Here is a 17,432-nt window from a genome sequence, read left to right as displayed (position 1 = left end):
CGCTGGTGCCCAGAGCAGCACATTGAATGGGAGAAAATTCCTAGGAAAAGCAAGGAAGTGTATTTGGATGAGGCCAAACATACCTTAACAGAAATATTTTAATGGCTTGGAAGCTAATATTAAAGCTCATCAGATGACGATGCAATAGCAGAACACAAGGGAAAAAAAAAAAAAAGGTCACGGAAGAAATGCTGAACTGATTATTTTCATCAGCTTTGTCCACAGGATGGATGGTATTTTAAAAGGGATTAGTCAGAAAAATTGGTTCCAACTGAGGTGTCAATGTAAAGGCTTTAAAATAAATCAATAAAAAGAAAAATAAAGAAGAAAGAAATGACATTTCTATGAGCTCTCAAGAAACTCAAACACAAATTTCTCTAACTTTTACCGCAGCGTAAAATGTGCTTAGACTGACCTAGTACTGGAGTGAAGAAGGTGCAGAACATCACACCAATACTGAAAACAAAGTTCTGTGAGTTCAAAGAGCCACCCAATTTCAAATCTGACTTCCCCATGAGAAGAAATACCAAAGAACAATATACAAATGGGTAAATACACTACATTGCAAAGCCAACGATGCTTTGTGGGGGGAAGCCATGTCCTGCAAACCTAAATTCTTTCCAACAGACAAGGAGCACAGTGATGCAGGGGATCCTGTAAATATGACGGATTTGTGCTCTCAGAAAGCTTTCAACAAAGCCATCTCCCAAAGGCTCTTAAACTAAATGGGTCTCAGATAAGAGGGAACAGAAGATATTCTTGCGGATTAAGAAGTGATTAAGGGAGAAAATACAAGAGTAGGAATTAATAGTTAGCAGAGGAACATTACCCCCCAAATCCCCATTGTGCAGATCTGTACTGTTCAACGCACCCGTATGTGGCCTGGGGAAAAAAAAGTAACACAGGCTGAGGTTGTGGCATTTGGTGAGATCCTGAAGATAAAAGTACTACTGGGGATAATAAGACAATGTTGCCTGCAAAGAACAGCTCTTGTAACAAGTACCGGGGGAAAAAAGCCTTATGCTATGAAGGGACATGGGTGGGTGCTTGGTTCCCTCAAACATGCTCCAGAAGGAGAAGACCTGCAGGGACACGAGTAACTCGCTCAAACCCTGGCCTGGCCATCAAGCAGCCCCTTGCTGCCCACCAGGAAGGCCCAACAGCCAGCAATCGCTGGGCAAAGAGCAGAGGCGAAGCAGAAACCTGTCACGTTGCCCCACGGACCCAGCCCACAGCTGTGGAACAAAGATTTGGGGAGTCCGAGAATGAGCCTCAAGGCCTAGAGAACAGCAAGGCGGTGGGGTGGTCCCTCCAGGGGATGACCACAATAAATGTGGATTCTCCAAGAGCCACAGCAGGGCACGACAGGCCACAGAGTCACAAAGAGGAGGGAAGAAGGGCTATCTGGTACTTGTGACAACACGAGAACGTGGGGGGGGCCACGTCGGGCCTGGAGGGAGCAGGGTCAAAGTGGAAGCGGAGGAGAGCCGAGCCACCACACGTCACCATGCCGGGGACCTATCCCAGCTGAGCTGGTGCTGAGAAGGCTGAAATTCCTAAAAATGTTCTGTGGCATGAACAGGTTGGGGCAGTGGTGGTGGCTGCTGGTGCCCGCGGGGGAGCTGGGCTCATGAAGGGAGCCGGGCAGAGCTGGTGCGAAGCCATGGCAGGTCCTCGTCCTGCAGCAGGCCAAGCGGGGCCGTGCCGAGCTCACACGGGCTGCACGAGGGGCTGGGACACTTTGTGGGGAAAAAAAAAACGCTTCAGATTTCTAAATACTCAGCACAGCACCCAGCTCTGGCTGGAAACGCCTGTGAAAATATCACACGTGCTCACTCCCTCCTTTTATACCCTTCCCAAGGAAGTGTCCTTGCCGGAGACAGGCCCATGGTGTACAGCAGCTTTGGTCTGAACGAGGACAGATGTTTTCAAGTTCTTATGTAAAACACTGAGAGACTTAGTGCTAGGAATGCTACGAAACTCCCTCAGAACTGGAAGGGCACACTTTATCCAAAACATCGCCGCAGCAGGCTGTAACGGGATGGAGTTGCCAAATGCAGGCTTCCAGAAAGGTTTCAATTAATGGGGGACAAAGGTTTGAGGGAAGAGCTAGGGAACGCTCAGTGAAAATTTTAGGGAAACAAACCAGGTAGGTAAAGCTTGCCTCCACACCACAGGCAGTGAGAATGCAGGCGTGGGAAGCCACACAGGCAGTTTTGGCAGGTTCACAGGAGGTTGAGAGCTTCAGGAACAACAGGTCCCTAAGCAGGTGCCTGCAGAACCAGGCAGGGATGTCCCCTCTGACACGACAGGTCTGGGTGCAGGTCTCCACCGACACAAGGCATCAGCAAATTTTGGCACGATGCAGGAGACAAAGATAGCTTGGGAACGGGACTGCACGGCAGGACTTGAAAATGTATTGCAAGAGCTGTCACCGGTCCTTGGGAGCTATTCCCCTGCCCACCAAACTATTAATGTACCGAAGACATCGTGAAAGACTGCAACCTTTGATGGATTGGTTCTAACGACGCTGAAGAGCGTGTTTATTGTTATACTTAATCTCCTAAAACTTTCTCAGCATGTTTCTGCGAAGAACAATTCCGCACTGGAAGGCAACCGGACAGGATGATGAAGTACAGCCTTTTCCCATCTTTCTGGTGGGACTCGGATTGTAAGTCTTAGATTATTGAATAAACTTCCAGGAATCTGTATCTCAACGAGGATAATTATATCGAGCAAAGTATCTAGTGTAACAGATAGGCTGCAGCCTTCCATGAGAGAATTCCAGCCAGACTTTTTATAGGTTCAACTCTAGCACAAACTCACGCTGTTCCGATGGAACAGTGCTTTCTGAAACAGAGGGCTGGAAATTATGTTTCTATGTAAAGAGGAGTGGAAAAACTTGCACCATCTTGGTATTCACAGCTGATGATCTTCCCAAATTATGGGGAACTGACATTGCTGGGTAGAAGTCATATCCTTCTTACGCTGCGCGACAGTTCGCCACCCTAGTGTAACTGGAAGCTTAACATTCTTGTAAAATATACAGCGCAGTATTATGTGACTGCTAGAGTAATAAAATTACTGTGAAACCAGTGCCTCAAGGGGAAATGCACATAATGTTTCTCCTGGAAAAGCTGCATGTCACAGTGCATAATGTCATACAAACAACATGTCATTAGAACTGAAAGCAGTGAGCAGGATTAATACGGGCATCAGATGGATACGATGGAGCGCCTTTAGCATACGCTGTACGAGTCGAGCTCAATAACTGGTTGCCTAAACATTGCACTGCTTCAGACCTTTGAAAATAAAAGCCAACACTTTGCATAAAATTAACCACTGCTTTCTGTCGATGCCATCGTGCAGCCTCATGAAAGAACCTTCTCCCTGGTGCCTTTTGAAGCTGCACCACCATCAGGGAACGCAGCTCATCTACCCAAGCCCTATTCGTGGTGGTTTATGCCCCGCTGCCATTGCAGAGTGTCCCACGGATGACCAGACACTTAGAGGACATCCGTGGCTGTGTCCCTTTGTTGGGTGATGCAGCAGTCATCCAGCCCAGGCAGCACGATGGGCCAGCCCAGGCTGCTTGTCTAGGAAAATCAGGGCACACAGGGGAAGAACAGCATGCACACAGCCTTCAGGGCACGTTCACCGATTTGGGAGGAGGACAGGACTTGCATCCAGACCCATCAAATATTTTTGCTGCCCTCAGACATGGCTCACCAGTACTACTTGATTAATATTTACAACTGCTGAAACAATTTGCATGTTTGGATTGCAGCTCTTCTGGCTTTTCTTTGCACACTGGATTTTCAGGAGAGGAATCCAGATGAAAGTCTGGAGGAATTTTTTCACATGGGTAATTCAGGCACTGAGGCATATGGGCAGGAGACAGGATTCTCGCTCCTGCCCGTTTGCATCCCTCTGCAAAATTCTGCATCCCTAAACGTTATCTGTAAGGCGCCTGCATCATGGCTGTAAAATGGCTGAATTAAGTTTGACTCTATTAGGCTTCTTTTGAGGGAGAAAGAGAGAGTGATTTTTGTGTGTCGTGCACACAGAAGCAGCAATACATTGTAAAGGAAGAACTCTCAATGGAATGGCAAGATTGAGCACAGAAACACTATCCTGAAACAGGATACGGTTTTCTCAGACAGTGACAAATTAAGAAGAGACTGTATTTAGTTTTTTCTTTGTTCAGAGACCTTGAAAAATATGATGCCCATGTGTTAATGTTTGAACCCACCCTCCATTCTTGCTGCATTAGTCCTGCTCCCAGTCATTCAATACAGAATCATGTGTGTAATCCGAAACATGTGTCCAGCGATGTGTTCCCTATTTACCAATTATTTAATTAGCTTTATTTGTTCTTTGAAATACAGGCAAAGCAATATTTTTTATTTCCTGTATTGAAGTCTGAACCGGTGTTTGCCAACTATTTAAGAAAGTACACAAATGCACGCTCTTTATTTGCAGAGCGTGTCAGAACAGTATCAGCCATGTCAGCGGAGGCTCTCCTCGCTGCAGGGACACGCTGCCACCTCCACGTCCCCCGCACCACGGGGAAATCAGGAAAACACTGAAGGGGACGACCGCTGTGATACACAAGGTGTATCATGAGGTGTTCCCGAGGTGCTGCAGGCAATTAGATCACTAAGGACACTAAAGCCAGACTTCAAAACTAGCCAGAGCAGGCACTGGGGGTAACATACCATCTTCCATACCATTTTTGAAGCAAACACTCGGCTGCAGTTCTACTTATTTCACCAAAAAAAGTAATAGTGTTCAAATATATGCGCAAAGGAGGGCAACGTCATTTAGGATGTACTTATTTCCACGAAAATTCTGCCATCTCCCTGAGCCTTCTGAACTCAATACACTTCCCCACCTTGATTTCGGCTCTCTGGCATTAGCAGTGCCCTGGCGCAGAAAACAGAGGCAGGAGAGAGCGGGGAAGCCCCGGGCAGCAGCCGGAGCGCCCGCCCGCACTCACCCATGATGCTGTCGGTCCCGTTGGCAGGCGGCGTGCACGACGAGGCGCTGTAATGATTCGTGCCACTGCGGTGGAAGGTGGACATCGGAGGAAGACTGGAGTTGATGTCTGCTGAGGAGTGTGATGGGTAGCTCTGTGCCAAAAAAAGGAGTTCAAAAAAAGGGAAATATTTTAAGTATTGAGAACATAAAGGGCAGCAGGCTACTCGTGTTGCTCCAGTTCCAGGTGCTGCTGTGCTTCACCCAACCGAGAAAAGCCATGGGACTACAGGGGGAGCGTGTTTTTCCACCTCAGTTTGACAGCTTCTGGAGAAGATGCAGCACATACCTATCTGCCACGCATGAATATCCACAGAGGAGGGTTCGTAACTGGTGGTGGTACTGTAGAGACGCAATGAGAAGAAACTAAGAGAAAAATGCTTAGGTGATGTACCAAGCAAAGCTTTCTGACAGGGACAGCTCTGGGTTGGAGGAAAAGTCTTCCAAGAGAAGAGGCAGAAACCTCATAATGCTTTCAAACTTTAAAGCAAGATTCGACTGCGAGGCATGCATGCCTGGTTCTACAAAACTTGCTAGGAGGAAAGACGCTGGCACACCGGGTATCGGCCGGGCCAGTCCGCCCTCCTGCTGCAGTGTGTCTGCGCAACAGATGACCAAAAATGTGATGGATCACACTCTCCAAACAAGCCTGGGACAAGCGTCTGGGCAACACACGGAAGGCTTTGGTAGCTGTGTGGCTGGATCGACACAAACCTTCATTACTGTGAGACAACATTGCTGCGGTTACACTTCTGCTGGATTTACATTACACGAACCCCAGCTTACATTCGCGCTGTTTGTCACTGTTAAATAGTTGTTTTTTAATCAGCGTGAGATCCTGCGTGCAGACAAGGCCTAGAACACGCCCAGCTTTTATCTTTACCATAGCCATGCCCCCAGCAGAGAGAGGTCCTGCAGAAGACCTCTGGGTTTTGGGGACTGACACAAAGCCTCCCTGGCAACACAGGTGGCTGCAGACAAATGACAGGACCTAGCCCAAAATCGAGGCATTCAGATGCCACTACAAGATCATCCTCATGCCCTCTGTGTCCTTAGGTTGTTCTCAGTAAGCTGGCTAAAAGCATCTTTCCCTTCGTTTGCACTATTTAATTACTTTTACAGGTTACTCATAACTAAGTGACAAGCGACCGAATATTTGGAAGTTTTCTCAAAGAATAAAATAATATAACTCAATGCCATTTTTCTTATCTATGGAAAAAAATAGCTTCAGCTCTGGCCAAAGTCTGAATGAGGTGTTCAAGCTTTTTTCAGGCTCGCTTGTAAACCACTCCGGGACTTCAGCCACAAATCCCGTTGGCACAGCTGAACGGAATTTGTCCTAGGATGGAGGCACAAGTCAACGAGGATTGCTTAGGTCAATAGTCTAAACATCAGTGACTCCATCTCCCCTGCTGAACTCCTGCTCCGTGACACGCAGGGAAGTGCTGTTGCGTGATTCTCTCGTTTCACAGGGGAAGACATCAAACCGCTATTGCTAAATATTTCAGGAAAAACGTGGGATCTGAATATAGCTTAGCCAGGAACTCTTCTCTGTATTGAGACCATCTATTTAGAAAATCACTGAAATGGCTCAGAAAATAAGAATAATAACAGCTTTTCTTTCTTCTTTTTGCTACGTGCAGTTTCTCTACAGGTCACCGAGAAGTTAAGGACATTTGCAGGGAACTGAACTGAGATCATCCAAAATTTCCTCCCCGGGCTTTTCTTAGAGTGAAACTGCTGACCTCTCACTGATCCCCCACCAGAAATTATGCACAGTGTACTTAAACTATCAAAGTCTTTCTTCTGTCTCAATTCTGCTAAAAATATGGAAGATTCTGCCCGTCCAGATGCCCAGAATGGACGATTAGTATGAGCTTTGCCAGCCCCGAGCACCTGCAACTCAGCCTGGCACCAGTGAGAGAGCTGGGTCCTCACTGTCTCTGAAATTTAGGAAAAATAATAGTATCTATTAAAAAAAACAAACAACATTTGGGGGACTACAGGTGGAATATCTGTTCTCATTTTACACTGTAGAAATATTCTAAGTCTTCGTAACCCCCCCTACATGTTACAAAACCAAGAAATTCATAATCAAAGAAAACTTAAAAGAAATGCGAGAATGTTTGCAGACTTGCCCAGCGAAGGCACTCAGCTCTCTTACCTGAATCCTGAGCTGATACCATGGAAAAGCCACCTAATTCTGACGGATGAGTACCAGTGTAGATACCAAATTAGATGAAATTGGCTTTTAAAAGTTACGCTCAATTTTTGTAATATATGCTTGTCACTTCAGAGCAACATTAAGTTTGCTTAGTGCCTTAATTACGTTTTTTATAAGGACATGATTAAGCAGTTTTTGAGGCAATTCCTTTTGCTTTTGACTTCCTATTAATTTTACATAGCAGTGTGCTAACCTCATTAAATGTGAGACTTTAAAGATTTGTTTTGCAAATTAATTTTCAGTTTGCAACGGTGAAGTTTGTTTCTCCTTATTCCTCAAACGATGTTTCTCCTAGACTTCGTGGCAACAGACTTCTCCCCTAAAACCAGTACTCGCTGCTCTTCGTTTTTAATGGTCTTCAGGAGTGAAAAGCACAGGTATAGAACGGAAAAACATAATGTTTCATGCGTTTTGAGGAAAAGGGCTTCACTTCAGCAGCCTGTTCATTTGTTTATCTCCTCCTTTACTTAAAAACAAAAGCAAAATGAAGGGCTGAATTGATGCAACCCAGTGTCATTTCTACATATCCAATTCAGCCGCGATATTAGGAGAATATCCACTAAGCTGCACTCAAATCAGATTTAATTCCAATTTTGTTCTATTCCAATACAATAGATGGAATCAGTCCCAGCAACTTCCTCGTGTGAGAGATCAGGATGTACCAGAGAAAATGAAAAAAAATCCCTTTTTGAAAACAGCAAATGTATGCTAGACGGCTACCTGTGACCAGCGAAGGACAGCGGCTGCCAGAAATCAAAGGCCAGGCCGCTCCGCCTCGCGCTGTGGGCTCAGCACCAGCCCACGCAGCGGCTTTTTCTGCTCTTTTCACTTCCCAGTTCCACGAGGAGGGGTTGGGACGGGTACAGGGGCTGTGACACGTCAGGACTGCCAGTGGAAACGGGTACGGTACAGGCTGTGGAAACCGTGCGAAGGAGCTAATCGCCAAGACGATGCCTTGGCACACGTGGCCGCTTCCATTCCCGAGGGCTCCCCGAGTTGTTTTACGGCTCAGTGTAAACCCTTTCTTCCCCCAGAAGTGCCTAAATATAATGCTTGGGGGTTTTTTTGCAATGTTTCCAGGCTGTTTTTGGAGAGCCCTCTCAGAGGCGCACCTCGAGCGCGTGCCCCTGCTGCGGTGGGTGCCCGGGCTGCCCACCCCGGTGCCCCCCGGCCCCGTGCCCCTGCCCCTTACCAAGCGGTCGTGGGGGTGCAGGCTGCAGTAGCTGCTGGACTGGGGGAGGTGAGAAGAGTTGCCCAGCATGCCCCCGTAGCCGGGCTGGTTCATCCCGCTGGAGGAGCTCCACGGGTCGCTGCTGTGATGGCCATCTGCAAGAGAGGAGGACACAGACGCGGCTGTCCCAAGGCTGGAAATCCTCCAAAAGCTCACGTTTTGTCCTGCTGCAGGCTCTAACGGGGTTACGCGACTACGTGGCTTTGGCATAAAGGCCTACTGCGAAAATACAGCGGAGCTGGGCAGCAGTAGCAGTGTCATCCCCAAATACCTCATCTCGGTGGCAGAACTTCTGCCTGGAAGCTTCCTGCAGCTTTATTCCTGCACTGCATCATAAGCCTGAGTGCGTAAACTCACTTGTAACCGGCTCCATCAGCCAGAAGTCTGAACTTTGAAATGAAACGCTCGGAAGTCTACGCAATCAGGATGGGCTAACGAGCTTTGGAGAAGCCTCGGCTCGATAAATGCTGGGATATATCCCGAACTCTGAACGTTTCCACACCCAGAAAGCTGTCTGAGTTGTTTGGTTTTGTCCTTGTTTCGTGTTTGTTTGTTTAACAGAGAGAGCAGCACCACTCGTATTGTTCCTCCAGTTTCTGCTTCTGCACAGACCGAGCACTGCGCAGCCGAGTTCGCTGCCAAGGCTCAACGCGCACCAAAGGTTACAAAAAGGGCTCCCCAAATTTTATCAAAGGGAAGAGCAAGCTGCACGTTTTGCCTTTAACCAGACGTGCTGAAATGGAATTACAATAACGCAACGAAAATTATTTTCCACTGGAAGAATGCCAAAGCCTTAAAAAAAAAAAAAAAAAAGATAACTTTTCCCTAACGAGCAGCAGACCTCAAAGACAGGCACGTGGGCTGGAGAAGTTGCCTGCTCTTTCAAACTCCAGGAGTTGGTCTAATAAAAAATTATGATGTCTCACCTACAACCCTGCCTTATTTATACACTTCAAACACCCAGGCAACAGCGGCACTTCTAGCATCACCTTCCCCTAGCTGTTTGAACAGTCACTTAACGGAGATTTATGTCTTCCATGCAAATCTGAGGGAAGGTATCATTTAAAAAGGCAGAATGGCTAAGCACTACAAAGGGTAAATATTTGATGGCACTAGAACCCTATTAACCTCCAGCTTTTATAGCTCTGTTGGAGCTCCCCGGTGCTCTCTAGGCAGTATTTGTTGACGCTGAAGCCAAGACCACCATTTTCTTTTCAGCCACCACCCATCCTTCCCAGCTCGGGGACTGGTCTGGATGGAGATCTCTGCACCAAAGGAGGTGACAAAAGGGGCAGTGCTTCTGCTGCCGTCCTCATCCCTCCTATCCTCATTGCCCGTCACGGGACCCCCAGGGATGGGAAGAGTCCCAGCAGAGGCCTGGAGACACTGAGCAGCACCCAGAACCTTCAACTGGGTCCCATAAAAAAACCCCTTTTTCGACTCAAAAGGGATTTTTTTGTGTGGGTAGAAACTAGGAAGTATATATAGAGGCAGCAAAACCTAACCCCGTGCCCTGCAAGTACTTCAGCCCAGCGGTCCTACAGAATTAAACAGATTTACTTGTCCTCTACAGAGCCAAAATCAGAGTCTATGCGGAAGCATTTAAAAGCAAGTTATTCTGCCCTAGATGTGGCAAAAGATGAGTACCCTAATTGTGTGCAGATCTTTCCAAACCCTAAGAATTTTATTTATTAAGTTATAGGGAAATTCATCAAACTTGCAGGTAATCACAGAGAGAAAGACAACATGGTAACAGTGAATACGTGAAAACTATTAACCCAGCCTCAAACGAGAGAAACTGCATCACTTCAAGAAGGTTGCTCTAATTCCACACGCACACAAACACACGTACTTGTAGCGCTGCATACTTAACGTAAGATAAAATCCTCCTCATTAACTTAAAACCAGCGATGCACAAAGTACATGCCCAAATTTGTGCGCGTTTAGTATACGCATAATAGATGCGCACATGCACTGCCGGAAAAAAACGCTTCAAGAAACTCAGGTGATAAGAAGCTGGCGAGTTATTCATTCTGCCGTTTCACTGCGGGATCAGAACAAGATGTGCAGAGGCATAATGGCCAAACGAAGACTTCCAGGTCTTCATTTTCATGGTAATGCTACAGACCACAAGATGATATTGCAGTGTGTCTCGACTACACACGAGCCAAAATACAAACACGGAAAATATATGCAAAACAGCTCGCCTTCTGAAAGCAGCATCTTACCTTGCATGAAGAAGGAGCTAGGAAAAGTGCTGGCTGCTGGTTTTGAGGATGGATAACCTGGTGAATCCCTATTGTAGTCGGCAGTGCTTGCTGACGGGGCATAAACCTAAGGAAAAAAGACTAATTTAGTGTGCCTTTAGCAGGAAGCAGGAAAGAAATATTGAGTTTTTACCTTGCTCAGTATAAATCAGTTCGTAACACCACATAATTCTTCTCTCGGAACACAAAACCCTCAGTATACGTGTGACTGGGAAATAAATTTGAAGCTTCAAAAGAAAACTCCAGCCTGACATTTTCCAGTTTTAAACAAGGATATTTGCAAGGTATTTGTCAAACTATTTATTTCTGTAAATAAAATGAATAAGCAGATGTACATATGTTCTTCCTAGAGCACTGAGGAGCTTAAAATAAACAAGGACTTGAAACAATAGCGATTTTCTCATCTGAAAGCGTACGGACTTAACACGTGTAAAAACAAAAAGGAAAGCAGTGCAAGCAAGTGAAATACTTTATTTCCCAAAATAATAAAAAAAAGAAAATGACGATTTGAAGAGCAGCATTATCAAGAACACTGAAAATTACAAACACATCTTGGGATATTAAATTCCCATGGCCCTAGCCCCTTCCAGAGAAGCTTGAAAGGACTGCTCGAAACCTGGGCTGACACAAGACCACCAACACAGCATGTGTACACATCGGGGGGAAGACTCCTCCTTCCCTAGGACTTAGTGTATTTGTGTGTGCAATAAACTCGGTACATGTGCCAAAAGACTAATTTACTTGCATTTGTTTACTAATACACCGGAGGTTTCTGTGACTTGCCTTTTATAACATATCTGCTGTGTTTCTTGCTCGTGTCTAGTTCAACCAGGACAGCATTTAAAAAAAATAAAAAATAATAATAATAAAAAAAATACAGAACAAAACAACACACACACAAAAAAAGCACACACACAAAAAAGCAAAAGCTGGTCCAGGCTGCTAAGTGTAACTCATTATTTAGAGCGTGGTTCATTCCCTCTCCACCCCCTCTCCCTATAGCTCTCGATATTCCTCTGCGTTTTGTTCCTGCGCTGGAGGTGCCTCTCTCCAGATGGTCAGGAAGACTGAAGCACTGTCATCTCCTTGATGAAAATGGATACCTTCCTGCCTCCATTTTGAAGCAGGCAGCAGATCACAAAATTGGCAGAGCGCCTACGCCGACGTTCGCAGGTCACGGCGAACGGGAAGAGAAAATCCAGCAGCGAAGCGCAGCCGCACGCGGCCCCCGAGCAGCCCGGCGCCCCCCGGCCCGCACCTCGCAGCCGCTGCGGCGGGGATTAAAGGGATCCCCTCGTTCTAAAATCAAGAGAGGGTTTTAAGAAGGGGCAAGCAGAAGGGCTGCGGGATGTTGAGCCACTTGCCGGCATCCCTTGGGCGGTGCCACCCGCGCCCCTGGGTGCAGGCCGGGGCCTGAAGCGCTGCCCTGCCCGCAACGTGATCCGCACAGGGCAGCGCCAGCAGCAACCCCGTACCCGGAGAAACGGGAGCTGAAGTGAGAGCCTTTGGTAAGGCAGGGCCAAATGGCTCGACCCTGGGCAATGGTGGCTCAGGGGCCCCATGGCTGGCCCTCCTCAGAAGCCGCGGCCCTGACGTGCGGCACCAAGAGCTGCCCACGCAGGGGGAGCTGAGGTAGCGCAGTAGCAGCCAAGGCCACAGTGAACTTCCTACTTTTCTGTCAGCGTCCAGCTGGAGCGAAGGCACAAGCACACGAGCGCATGTGCCTGCAAGCCCCAGGGTCCCCCTGTCACCAGCTGTGAGCCCACGGTGCCACCTCTAGCGCTGCCTTCCTCCTAGGCACTGCTCCGGCACACGGCCCCCAGCCATCGCGGAGCAGGGGAGCTCGTCACAGAGGTACCCGAGTGCCCGTTTGGTGGTAAAATCTTTATGGATGGGCATGAAGAAAACGGGCGTCGTGCTTCGGTGTACCTGGGGTAACCAGGGGAGGGAAGCAGCACAGGTCAGCAGCAGGAGCGACATCAGAGGCGCTGTGCTGACGCTTTCATCAAACACGTGTCAGGCACTTCTCGGGCTTTCGAACAAAGCGGCGTGCATGCTGATGGCAAAGCAGATGTATTACGCTGCCGTGCCTTAAAGAGGTATGATGGTTAGCTTTAAAAGCCGCTGTGTTTAATCCGCAGCAGTTTTGCTGTCCTGCTCTCTCCTGATCCGTCCAGCAGCCCAGGCCTGTCCCCGGGCCACGTTGCTTTCCCCTTGGGAGAGAAGTCATTGCTTTCCCCTAACGGCTGTGCTGCAGCTTACGAGGCACGCATGAAGTCTGATGCAGACTGCTGAGAGAAAGAAAACTAGTCCAAAGGAAGTATTTTCATGTTTTTGAGTTTAAAAAGCCACATGAGCTTACGGCCCTCCTCCTTTTCGCTCATTAGACCTCAGCAGCGAGGCAGCACGGCCGCAGTACCACGGCCACAGCTCTCACCTGAGAAAAACAGGAGGGGCACGGGTCTGAGAAGAGATGGACAAGGAAAACCCTCCTGCATCCCTTCTGATTACAGATACACGGAGCTCCTGCTACTTTAAGGGTGACCGCCACCTCTTCTTCCTCTCCTGCCTGGCGCTCTCCCTCCTGTGCCCCACGTCGCCCACCCCAGAGCTTCCTGCAGTGGGGTTCAGAAGTCAACTGGATCACATCTGACGTGCTCTGGGTGGCCCTGCAGAAAAGCAGGATGCTCCCCACTACTGCCTGTTTCATTTAAATGGATGCTCGGACACCCGGAGGGCACTGCTCAGGCTCGGAGGCTCCGCGTACCCGGCTACCCGCTCACGGCGACGTGCATTTGGCTCAACCCAACGCCGTTTCTTCCCTATATTCCTACAGGCCGATGATGTTCAGATACAACTCCAGTTGAACAAGAAGTGCCCCAGGACAAGACCCCTTCCCTGGCAGAAATTGGGCTTTGCACGTTGACTTTCTTCGGGACCTGCAGAGCGCGAGCTATGAAGGTGGAACAACCACCTGCGCGCCACGTAAAGGAAACCAGTCCCTATTTCATGGTGCTTGCCGGCTAAATTCCCTACATTATGAGCTTGGGTCAAGCACATCGGGTGACTCTGCGCCGCTCGGAGCAGTCGTGCAGAAGCGATGAATGAAAACCTTGGCAGCGGTGGGGCGCGAGGCCATGAAGGGAAGGAAACGAAACCATCCGACGGAGACGGGGAGGGCAGGCCGAGCCGAGCTGTCGTGAAACGCCGCGGAAAATAGCCCAAAGAAATGCCAGCACCCAAACCGTCACGTAGCTGGGTGTAACTCTTCCTTGCTAACAGCCGACGCTTGATTTATTTCTCTGCTGCTTTATAGCTAAATTCTCACACAGAGAACGCCACTGGATTGAAGGAAATTAACTCGTTTTGCTGTGACAGGCTCAGTCATAAGAAAGAATTTGAGGAGATGTAAGGAAGCTTTTGAAAAAACTCTTGTATTTCCTGCAGAAGTGTCACTCTTTCAACATAAATATTCATTATTTTCAGATTTTTGTCACAGTGGGATTCTCAAGTTATCATGACTTTGGTTAAGAGCACGCATGGAAATTCCTCTCGTACTGAACTGTACCGAAGTCTCCAGATTTGTTTGCCTTCGTATCATCGGGACTGCAGCATTTTCAGCGGGCAATAAATGGCGCGGAGGAAATGATTAACGGGATGAACGATAAGATTCTGACCGACCCGTCCCTTTTTGTCATTATTCTGCAAAGCAATGTTTAAAAAAGCCATGATATCACTTCATCATATCAATAATCTATCCATAAGTGCTTGCCAGACCATTTTACAGAGGAATTGTGTCTATAACCCCATCTAAACAGACACAAATTCTCACGAATAAGCATTGATAAAGGAAACCACCCAATAACCTGATCCAGAAGAGTGAAAGTTAAACGGGCTAAATTTATGGCACTGGTAGAAATGGAAATATGCTGCCTGCGAGAAGAGAGAGTAACGAGATGTGTACAAGAGTGACTTTCTGATTTGACAGAAAATGCATTATAGATTTAAAGATGTTAATATTCTTAAAGAGAGCCTGAATTTAGAAAATCACTCTGACTCATGCTGGGAGGTTTGAAGAGATGATGAATAATGATCTGGGAAAAACAAGCCATTCTGTAATATGACATGATGAAAAAATTATCACATTGTCTCCATTTCTGGGAGTCTGCCTTCGAGTTCCAAACACCTTTTCTTCTTTCATTCTTCTGGAAAGCTCGCTGTCCTGAGAACGTGCTTCAGAAATCCCACATTTTCCAGTACTGGGGACTCGGCCGCCAGCTCGCGGAGCTGCTGACCCGGCCGTGCGCTGCTCTCCGCCCATGGTGACACGTTCAGACCTCAGGAATCCAGGGTCTACCAAACAAACAGCCTTGGGAATGCCTACAACACGTCGCAGTATCGCTGGCTTTTGAGTAAAGGGCTCTGGCTGGCGCCAAAGGGCTTGCTGAGGCGCGTCCAAGTACCGGGAGGTGCCTCCAGGAAGCGCGGCGTGGCTGGGGCGGCCGCCTCCCCAGCTCTCCATCGAGCTGTCCGCAGGCGCCTGGCTGCTGGTGTTTGGAAACTGAGCCTGAGCAAGGCGAAGCGAGAGATCTTCTCCTCCTCTCCCGTCTTGGCTTTGCTCTCCTCCCCTCTCAGGCCCTCGAGCGCCTGGCACGCAGGGCGCGGGTGCAAAGCGCGAGCTGTAAAACACTGGATACAGAGCGATCCACTCCGACAGGTACCCGATAGAAGGAAACATCTCCGACGAGAATAAACTCATCCATCTGCAGACGTTAAAAGCTCCTCGACGCCAGCACCTGCCCAGGCAGCTCCTTGCAGGAGTCCCTCGCAAAACCCCTCGCGGCATCCACCTCTGGCTTGGTGGCTTGAGGTAACACTGGGGAGGCTCAAAGTTAAGCGTGAGCCAAGGGCCGACTGCTGCCACGTGCTGCCTTGGACAAGAAAGCTTTCTTGGCCACAGGTTGCCCCAGTTTGTCATCCATGGGGTGCCACCGCCGGGCGGTGCTGCTCCCGTCTCCTTTACCGGTGAGTTCGAGATCCCCGCGAGGCCAAAAACGGGGCCGGGACAAGGGGGCAGTGGCACCATCCCCTGCTCGAGCATTCAGAGGGGAAATGCTCTCACCAGCAACGCTAAAATTTAAAATACTCAATAAAAAAAGAAAAAAAAAGCATTCTGTCCTTTCTAATCACTCGAGGGCCACCCTCCTTGGCTGCCGTCCTCTGTCCTCCCAGCCCCGCCACCCGACCGGCGACAGCTCTGCCAGGCCGGGGATGAATTTCCCCAGCTTTTAGGTTTTTTTAGAAAACTCAACGACACACTAATTCAGATTTTTAGTACGTGTGAGGAGCAGATGCCCTTTCCCCGGGCTGACCTGCTCCAGGTTTCCCGCAGAAGGACGCCGTTGGGCTTGCAGGTCCCTAATTTCGGCCACATGTTGCTGCCGGGGATGCGAGGGAGAGGAAGAGGGAGCGGGGCGGAGGGGGAGGCGCGCGCTGATGAAAAGAGCAGCTCCACAAGTGAAGCACATTACCAGCCTGGAGTGGAAAGGGCCGGAAGGAAAACCCACCCACCTCACCCTGCGTTTATTCTATCAACCTGCAATTGCAGCAATCAAAACCAGATGTCGGCTCTTCCAGATCTTTCTCGCAGGACAAACACGCCAAAGGCCCAGGGCCTGGCGTTGCCATCAGCTGGTAATTGAGACCAGATGAGCCACGGAACAGCAAAGCACATGCGAAGCAACCCCCGGCCCCGGGAGAGGTATGAAATTGCAGGTCCCGCTGAGCCGTTAAGTGCACGGTGCACCAGGAAAAACAAGTGTACGCGGCGCGGGGAGCCACCTGTCCGCGCACCGCCGCGCCGCTCCGCCGCCGCCGGCGAGCCCCCGGGGCCAGAGGTTGCCCGGGGCTAATGACGGGGCCGCGCGGTGCCGCCGAGGACGGGTGCAGGTGCGGGGCCGCTCACGCCCGTGGCCCCGGCAGCGGCTGTCCCTGCGGCACGTTGCGCCTCGCCCTTCCACCGGCACGGCTCCCCTGCCCGCCCCGGGGGCGGAAAGCCCGAGCCGCAGGCTTTACAAGGGTTTATTTGCAGGGTTTATTAAAAAATGCACCGGGACCTCGCTGGAGGAGCCCCGCTGACGGCAGCCCCCGTCAGCATGAGGCCCCGAAGCAGCGGTTCATGCGCGGCGGTGCTCGTCGCCCCGGGCAGGCACAAACATTTCGCACGGGACTGGCCCGGAGCACGCGAAGCGGCTCCGTTTCCTCCCGCTGCAGCAAAGGCACCGGGTTTCCCTTGGTTTGATCCAGGAGAAACTTGCAGCGAAGGCTGATGGGGATTCAGCAGCTCCTGCGAAGTGCCGGCCTGATAAACCACAGCTCGTTTGGGGGTGAAACACGCCGAAATCTGGAGCAAACCACTTGCTCTGCACTCTGCTCCAATGCCACCAGGAATCAGCACCAACACAAAGCGCTGCCCTACGCTCGGCGTACCCTGAACGTTAGCTGTCCTTTTTTTCCCCCCGCTTCTTATCCCACCCTATACGATCCTCTAAGCCCACAGATCCTGCTCGGTTAAAATATCTTCCAGATGGGACCGCTGAATTCTACATCTTGTGAACGCCCAAAGTTAAGAAGGGGTCAGCTAAATGAAAGAAAAAACTGCACCGCGATGTCA

At 49.3% G+C, this 17,432-nt stretch overlaps 1 protein-coding gene across 27 annotated transcripts in view; it reads right to left on the bottom strand.

Moving 5' to 3' along the window:
* TCF4 (transcription factor 4) overlaps positions 1-17,432 on the bottom strand; it is a 211,569-nt gene that overhangs the window by 31,553 nt on the left and 162,584 nt on the right. For all 27 annotated transcript variants that reach the window (XM_040541721.1, XM_040541709.1, XM_040541708.1 and 24 more), the window contains 3 exons: positions 10,721-10,826; positions 8,454-8,587; positions 5,000-5,132 (listed from right to left, as the gene is read on the bottom strand). In XM_040541721.1, coding sequence (XP_040397655.1) covers positions 5,000-5,132; positions 8,454-8,587; positions 10,721-10,826 — 373 coding nt within the window. The remainder of the gene's footprint in view (positions 1-4,999; positions 5,133-8,453; positions 8,588-10,720; positions 10,827-17,432) is intronic.

The sequence above is a fragment of the Cygnus olor genome, chromosome Z (assembly GCF_009769625.2).
Source record: "Cygnus olor isolate bCygOlo1 chromosome Z, bCygOlo1.pri.v2, whole genome shotgun sequence".
Classification (NCBI taxonomy): domain Eukaryota; kingdom Metazoa; phylum Chordata; class Aves; order Anseriformes; family Anatidae; genus Cygnus; species Cygnus olor.
This window is presented reverse-complemented; position numbering and strand designations above follow the sequence as displayed.